Genomic DNA, 8,791 nt, shown 5'->3' with positions numbered 1-8,791 from the left:
AAAGAGATACTGGAAAGAAAACGTCCTACTGCAATACAGCTGGACATATCTATCCACATACAAGCGCTTTGTTCTATTAAAGGCCAGGACCTGCGCTGGTGGCATCTGACACCAAAAAGAAAATAAAAATCAAGAATCTCTGGTGCCAGAGACTGTTTCGACACACTGGATGATAATAATAACAAGTACTGATAGAGGGCTTGTTCTTGGAAGTGGATCGTGTGAACCTCGGTGTCCCTCCTTTTTGTCCCAGCTGGCAAGGACATGAAAGTAACCGGCATCCTCACCACCAGACTACGAGAGAACGTGATTGCTACCCATCACATTTGCACAGAAGGGAGAAAATAAAAGCAGAAATTAACAGAATATATTATACGATATCAAGATAAAGAGAATGTCAGTGAAGATTAACGTGTCTCTCTACAGGGAGAGACAGAGAGGAAAAAAAGAGGAAAACCAGGTCAGAGAGTAGAGAAAACACAGTTTTAGAAGTTTTATGCTACGTTTTTGATCAAAAATGACCACATCTGGGCTTTTTAAATGAGCATTTAATCAAGCCCTAGGGTTTGGCATAGAATAAATTCTGAAGTAAGATTTTGTAAGTGACATCTATTTTAAAAAGGCTAATTAACTCGTCCACATATTTTAAATGCAGCTCTGTTTCCTAATTACTAAGGATAATTCAGTTTCACTGCTCCTCTGAAGAGAGGCTGTCATTAAAGGTGTCTCTTTTTCTTCTAGTGTTATTATTATTACTGTTGCTACTGCTACGGTGGCATATGGAAAGTTTCCAGCTCTCTGAAATGTTTTTAAGAAACAGAAGTCGCAATCAAAGTAAAAAATGATGAAGAAATTGCATTTAGGCTCAAATTCTGAAAACTAACCATCCTTTGTCCAGGCAAATGATTTGTCCCATCCAGTCTGGTGTATGCAGCCAGTCAGCACTAGCACACTTTACAGTGTGACGCATGGTGATAACACAGTCCGACCACTTAGCTCACAGGTTACTACTGATGGTACGGAGAGTTGCTAACGTTTCCTCTCCCCTCCTCAGCTCACCCAAACGTCAGCTTGCTGCCATCTTAGCTCTAAGGATTAACGAATGGCTTCCGCACCTACCCAGCAGGCTGACAGAAAACACTTTGAAGCCCCCTGCACACTTCAAGGAGCTTCCATCAGACTCATTCTTCCCAACACTTCATACACTCCAAGGAGAAAAAGCTGGCTGGTGTTTTATTAATACAGAAAGGCTAGAAATGTGTCTGACCACCTCGTCTATGGACATATTTTGAAGGATATTCCATTAAAATGGACTTCCACAGTGTTGCTGCTTTCTGGGCATCTCCAAGGGCTGTCTGCAGAGCAGCTGAACTTTGCACTTTGGGGATGATCATCTACAGCAAGACATACACTATGCACGCTATGCGTGGCGGGGGGGTATGTTTTTCCAAAGACACTGGATAACCAACCCCTGTAGCAGCTTGTGGGGCTGATAAAAGCACACACCTACGTTCTTCTCAGTTTTCATTTTCCACAGACACTCTGCTGACAATCCTTGGAGAAGAAAAAAATAAAAAGCAGCCTGAATCAGAAGACAGACCACTCCAAATTCTAAGCCCAACAAATAAAAGTCTCTTTCTTCACAGCCTGGCTGCTGTCACCTGATGTTTCTGGCACAGGAGGTTATTTTACCACCAGGAAACTAGAAACTCTGGTAAGCACAATACAGCAATTACTTACTGTGAATTCTCCAGTGACGGCATCAAATCCCACGTGGATGGTATGCTCAAAGTCTGAAGGAAGAGAGATCTCAGGACGTTCCTTCTCTTTCTTCTTGTTGGCTAGAGGCAAAACGTTAACACGCACTTATTTTCTGCACAGCTTCTCCTTCAAAAATTCTCACAATCAGGTGTGCTCTAAAGAGTATTTAAGAAGTGGAAAACAACTCAATTATTGTCCATCTTACTTGGCAAACAGACCCAAGCTAATACAATACCAGCCCAAGTGCCAACTTCCCAACTGTTTGGGAAGGTCTAGGAGGAGTTAGTCCATTCTGGTTTTCTTCCAGTCAGCGCCACCACTGCCAAAGCTCTCTGCTCATGAAGTAGCCTTCTTAGGCTGCCTCTAACCACCATGATTTATACTGTCTGTTCTTTCTCTCATCAAGTTTTCATGTCTAGCAACTAACTCCTGTTGAACTTTGCTCTCTGGGTTCCCACAGAAGTAAAGCAGCCAGGACACACACGTGCATGCCTGTTTGCATGGGTGCCTTTTCTCCAACGTGCTTTGAACCCATTGTCAAACTCAGCCAAATCAGAGAGAGGAGGTTTAAGATAACCAGGCTCCTACAAGCTCTATGAAAACTGGCAATTCAGGAGAAGACAAAGATCCTATTCCTGCCTCCTCTCTGAGTAAAAGGCTGAAGCAGCAGCTCCGTATTAGAAACCACAGAATCTGCGTAGTGACAAGATCCCAAAATGCCATTGGAAGAGCTTCATTTGAGCTCTCAATTAGCTAAGACGTATAACCATAAACCCCAGGCTTTACTAGTCTCCAGGAATTTCTCATTTTTAAATCACTCCACCAGCATTCTCAGAGTATGCAGTATCTTATTGAAGGAGACAGACTTGGATGCCAGTCAATCTGCCTATGTTTCTCATCTCTCTCCTATTTTTAACACCTTTTTAAAGCAACATCCCTCGTGGTCATCCATCTCCTGTGCTTTTTCCTATTGACAAATCTCACTTCAGCCCAGTTTTATTGACCCTGATAAAGAATGAGGGTAATAAAGGCCGAGAGAAGCTGCCTTCACTCTGATGCATCACAAATCAATGTTCAACAAAGATTTCTCTGAAAAATGGTGACAATAATGCCAGTTCTGGACGACTCCCAAATGCTCAGATAAACACAGCATAAACACATTCAAGCATCCGTCTTGCTGGCAGGTACCGGAAATATTTGGCCTCCCTGGAGAACCAGTGTGCTCCAAGTCTAACCACCACCTGGTTGAATAGTACAGCACAGAGCTATCCGTAGGGTCTTCTCTAGTGCCAGCGGTGTGTCTGCAAGAGCCGAGAGGGGAACCGCCATTCTACCAAATACATTTGTCATTCCGTGGAAAAATGACACGCTAACGACTGGAACTGAACAAATACTGCAGAGCCCCCTTGCAGCGTGCCAGAGTTATTAATACAGACTCTGGAAATAAGACACGCACAATGTGCTCATGTAGAATCCAAACGAGTCACATCATCTCACATCTTTAAAGGAAGCAGTCTGCACCCCAGCATCCCACCTCTCCTCTGCTGCCCTTCTTACCAGCTTAGTGCGTGTCTGGTTTGCATATCCTCATCGTGGTCCCGAGCGCGCTTGCTCTATACATCTGAATGACATCACGTTAATGGTTGTGAGAAACCCAGAGGTATACGAGAGGTTTATCCTGTGCCGCCACAATGGGACGCTATCTCAGGATCTCCAAAGGCCAGTGTATCAGCATTCGTTAATGACAATATGAAAATGATTACGTGTGCCACAGTAACCCGTCAGCAGGACAGAAAGGAGCAGTTGTTCAGGACTCGCCTTTGCCTTCCAGACTCCCCCAGAGCAGCGCCAGTGACAGCCACGCTGTGCACATCAGAAAGAGCCGATGGATGAAGACAACTCTGTGCGTGTCTTATTTCGAAAGCAAGTGTCCCCGTCTACCAACATCAACCAGGACGGAGCTTTGCAAAATCTATTTTCTGGCACATCAGTCTTCTAACAGAAAGCACTACTATGCTCATGGACTTTTAATTAACATTTTCCTTCAGTGTTTTGTATTATGTTTGCCAGCTTCATATGTCTACCTCGGGGTGTCACCCAAAGGCTGAGCTCACTACGTACCAGCACCCCTCGCAGCCTGGGTCTGCCTCTGCCCACAGACAGAAGCTCCACCAGGCCTCTGCAAATCTTTCTTACTCCACCTTACAGCCTTCCTTAGATGGAAGATGCTCTGCTCTTCATAATTATAGAGTATTTGGGATATTTCTACTCCTTTCTCTGCATTGTTGCATTTATCCTCATTATATAATTAATTGTCACCTTTCCTCTGTAGTGCAGACCCCTACGCAACATTAATTGATGAATTATTTTCATTTCGTATTCAGTGAAGATGGCAGCAATATATCAAATACAAAAGCAAAGGCTTTTCCCCTTCTTTTATCTCTAACATGATGATGTTTAATTTTCAGGATAGATGTTGCCAGTTACAAGATCTCATCTCCATTCAGCATATATAACTTTTTATTGGAGATAACAAAACTGGCTTCTCCTACCTCATTACTTGCAAGCAAATGCAGTGAAAATTAGATTTGAAGGATCATCAAACTCAGTTCAAAGCCACGGTCAAATCCAGAAGTGAAATAAGGCATTACAGAAAATGTTCCATCAAAAGCAGCACTGTTCCATTCTGGGCACAAGTGTTCCAGCTCACTCCCCAAGATTTGGCTCACCTGCTTCACAGACCTCTGCCTACCAGACTGTGGATATAGCTCCTATGGTCCGAATGCTGATAAACTACAAATTAAATACAGAAGTAAACATCTCCTGGCAAAATCCTCACCCCTCCCCAGTCTAACAACTCTTCTGTCTGTGCCCTGCAACTCAAATCCTTTCTGTTTTACACAAGGGGAGAAAATGATATGAAAACGCATGAGTTCTTTGGAGCTGTGACTGGCTGGATTCAAGGGGTTTGTACTGGACATTCCTCTCTTGAGATTTTCTTACAAACGCCTCTCACTACATACTCCTGCTGCACAGCAGTCACCCAGGAGGGCCATGCACACCACCTCAGCAGCTATTACAGATTATAAGGAAGAAGGCAGGAGTTTTCTGTCTTCCACAGTCTGCATCATCACCATCAGTATGATAAAAGTGCAGTTGTTTGGCAGAAAAACGGGACTCAGCTAAGTGGCAGCTTTTCCCCAGAGAGGAAGGAAGGGTTTGACCTCCCCACTAAGCCCACCTGTTCCCTCGCCTCCTCTTGATCTCACTCTCTTCTTTCCTCCATCTCCTCTCCCTTCCACCGTCACTTATGCTGTCCTCCTCCCTGCTCTGCTCCTCTGTCCTACCCCTGCATCCTTGTCCTTTTCTTCACCCCACTGGCTTTTTCTGCTTCCCTCTTTTTTTGTTTTGCTCTACAGGAGGCAACCAGATGACTAAAGGTCAGAATCCGCGCCCACCTCCAGCTAAGCCTAAAGCAGCTTTGATGGAAACGATATTAATCACCCAGTAATCTTAACAAGGATGTACCTCTTCAGCTGAAAGGGGCACTGAGCAGTGGTGGGGCTGCTCCCTCCTCATTTCTTCAGGCTGAATGCTCTACAGCATGGAGCCACCAGTTCACACACAGTATGTATTTACTTGGTAGCACAGCAATTTCAGGTGCTTCAATGAAAGAAGAACAAGGCTGTATTCAAATAATTTCCTCCTGCTCTCAGTTCTCCTGAGGTAACAGCACTCTGCTGAAAGGGAACACTAACACTGCAAACTCCGCCGTGGCTCCCATCACCGTCATTGCCTCTGAGGAAGGCAGGCCAATTCCACAGCTTCAGCACGAGCTATGGGAGAACAGGTTTAGCTCCTTGTTCCACAATGACTGCCCATGTGACACTGGAAACATATTTCAGTTGTCTGCCTTGGCTCCTGCCCCCAGAAGGTGGGGTACCTTACCCCAGAGACAGGGACAAGAGGAGTTATACCAAGGAATGCAAGGAGGTCAGGTGCTATGGGAAAGAGCAGGACACTAATGCTTAGGTTTCAGCTCAGAGGGGCAGAAGCACAGGGCCATCAGTGGCTTGTCAAAACAGGGTTTTAAACATGGAAGTGCTCAAACTCTAACTGAAAACTCTCCACTCCAGCAGGGGAGTGACAGCGAAAGCTGAGCACAGCAGTCCCAGCACACTCCGTTGCCTTGGAGAGAACACACCGTAGCATACCCATCCTCGCATCCCTCCTGCCCGGTGAGCAAATGAAAGGCAGCAAAGTTCCTGCAGGTTCAGGCAAAAACACCTGGCCGTGGTGTTTTCTTCACGTTCTGTTTACTAGCACCACTGGTGAACTATTAATACAAAGTAGTGACGCTGTAAAGCACTGCGATAGATGAGAGCAGCCACATCTATCACCTTCTGTTTTATAAGCAGGACTCACAAAAATGTGTTACTGTGGAGCACGCAAAGGTCAGCTGATACCCTGACCCATAAACCCATCCCAAGATGAAACCCCCTCAAGGGGCTTGGCCAGGCAAGCTAAGCTTCCTCCATTTATTACTTCACCCAAGAAAATTAAGGTATAAATCTTACCTTATTTTCTCTCACAGTCACGTTTAAAATCATGATACTTGCTAAGGCTGCTCTGACTGGTAGTTAATTACATCTATTTTTAATGTCACTGATCATCTCCAGGAGGGCTTGGGTATGGATGTCCCCATTTCTGCATGCATTTCACGCAGCATCTCGTACTTCAGAAATGTTCCCTCGGAGAGGGATAATACCAGGCTGGTGGCAGTCAGGGGAAGAAGTGACCCACGTTCTTCCAGGAATTAAACAAGCTGGGAGAGATTTTAATTTTGACCTTTAAAAAGAATCAATTGAAAATTAATTTTCTTCCCAGAAGGGGACATTTTGGGAAGCTCTCTGCAGAGTGAACCAGTCACGTCTCCCTGAGCAACAGGCCCGTCCAGTCACAGCCTTCACATGACAGGAGCCATCAGGACTGAGGGAGCCCCTGACTGAAGGAGGAATGGGTGTGAAATGGTGCCTTCTACTACCTGGGAGGAGTTCTGAATTCCAGACTACCTCCAACTGCTCCACATGACCAGTGGAAGAGCCTCATGAACAGGGCAGGTGAGCTGGAGCTCTGAGGCAATGACCACAGTTCCATAGTTCTGAGCCCTCCTTGGAGGAACAGCGATGCACATTGAAGGTGGAATCCCTCTCAAAATCCAGCTGGATTTCGTGCTGCTGACTGCAACCCTTTGAGCCCAGTATTTCAGCCAGTTTTTGGTCCACCTTGCTGTCCTCTTATCTAGACTGTACTTCATCAGTTTGTCTGTGAGGATGCTACGGGAGGCTGTGCTGAACACCTTACTGAGGCAGAAATAACGCCCGCTGCTCTCCCTTCTTCACCAAGCCTGTCACCTCATGGGAGAAAGCTGTCAGGATGGTTCAGCACAAACTTCTCTTCATAAACCTATGCTGCCTATTCCTGATCTCATTTTTATCTTTCATTGGTGTAGAAATGGTTTCCAGGAGGATTTGCTCCACTAGCTTCCCAGTGACCAAGGTGAGACTGACTGGCTCATAGTTCCCCAGATCCTCCTGTCACAGAAGTGATGTTTGCTTTTTGACAGTCATTAGGAACATGCCCCAATCACCAAAAAATTTTAAAGATAATAAAGAGTGGCCTTGCAGTGACATCAGCCAGCTCCCACAGCACTGTGGGTGCAGCCCATCAGTTCCCACGGCATTACAAAAAAAAGATCCCTCCCTTAATTCTGTAAATAAACTATCTCAAAACATACTTTCTGCAAATGCAAGTCAAATAGTTCAACTGGAATGCTGTTTCCTGTGTGTTTAGAAGACTCTCGTGCTGTAACCACACCTAGCAGGTTTAAACCAAGCCTTCCTGCGTCCACTCTCACTGCAAAAGTGAGAAGAAGAGTCTTGCTCCTGTTCCTGGAATGTAAGTGCATTAAAAAAAAACCCAGTAGTGTCTGGCACAGGCACGTTGCCTCCTCACTTCTTCAAATGGATTTTCAGAAGTACACAAACTCATCTCTGTTTTTACTGCAAATGCAAAGCAAAGTCCAAACGAAAGGATCCCCCACCTTAACTATAAAGTTATTTTTTAAAAAGCAAGTAGCACGATGTGTGCATGTTTTACTGCCTTTTCAACAACAAGAAAGGAACTGACTGAAAACCTCCTCCTCTTTCGAAACATCTTGCTAGAGTAAATGGAACAGAAGGATCTGGAAGGACTTTACCATGTTCTGTAACTGAAACAGAAGGAGAACAATGGCAGAAAGCAAACACGGCAACGAACAACCAACAGTGATGTAGCCACCCATTCACCCTGCTGATACGTTACTTTTATCCCCTCCTCCTGGGAAGATGGAGCGAAGCCTGGCTTTCTTGTTCTTCTCCTCAGGGGCCATGGGGAGCGGTTTGGAACTGTGGTTTAGTGCTGAAGAATCGCGATTGTTGCTGTTCATTCTCAACGGCGGGGCTGGAGGTTTCTCTTCAATATCCAGACTATCGGACATCTTCAGCAGCCCTCACAGCCTCCTGCAAAAGCAGAACAGAAAGCATGCCTGTCAAGGAAGGATGCCAAGGCTGGCGTCCCGGGGAGGAAAGAGGGCAAGAAAAGCCTTCTGGTGGAATGAGGAAGCCCCTTTATTAGAAGTTTGCTCTGAATAAAGTTACTGCTGGTGACTATAACTAAATGCAGTGGTCATCTCCTAAAAATCACTGTATTGCCATTAAAATAAAGCTTTTTTTACCCCTGTTAAAGGCTTTTTAAATTGTTATGTATATTTTTTTTTCTTGTAGTTGTTTCCAATCCAAATTTTCCTCTAAAACCAGACTGCCAAAGCAAAATTGCAATGATTTACTGAAACTATCTGGTATTGTAGTGAACCGGTTTTATGCTCTAAGAAACAAGGTGCATGCCGGGGGGACATGGAGAGCAAGCATGAAGATCTCTGCTCCCTCCCTGCTCTGTGTTTGGAGAGGGTTCAGTTTTGGGAGTGCGGGAC

At 45.1% G+C, this 8,791-nt stretch overlaps 1 protein-coding gene across 3 annotated transcripts in view; it reads right to left on the bottom strand.

Moving 5' to 3' along the window:
- Window positions 1–8,325, bottom strand: part of PAK3 (p21 protein (Cdc42/Rac)-activated kinase 3) — a 35,417-nt gene extending 27,092 nt beyond the window's left edge. For 2 of the 3 annotated variants that reach the window (XM_010133743.1, XM_010133735.1), the window contains exons 1-2: window positions 8,125–8,299; window positions 1,741–1,841 (exon numbers count right to left, since the gene is read on the bottom strand). In XM_010133743.1, coding sequence (XP_010132045.1) covers window positions 1,741–1,841; window positions 8,125–8,299 — 276 coding nt within the window. Of the gene's footprint in view, window positions 1–1,740; window positions 1,842–8,124 lie in introns of all 3 variants that reach the window. The other variant, XM_010133751.1, reaches the window with a different exon arrangement.
- Window positions 8,326–8,791: the final 466 nt, after the last annotated feature.

This window comes from Buceros rhinoceros, unplaced genomic scaffold, assembly GCF_000710305.1.
Source record: "Buceros rhinoceros silvestris isolate BGI_N320 unplaced genomic scaffold, ASM71030v1 scaffold16530, whole genome shotgun sequence".
Classification (NCBI taxonomy): Eukaryota; Metazoa; Chordata; class Aves; order Bucerotiformes; family Bucerotidae; genus Buceros; species Buceros rhinoceros.
This window is presented reverse-complemented; position numbering and strand designations above follow the sequence as displayed.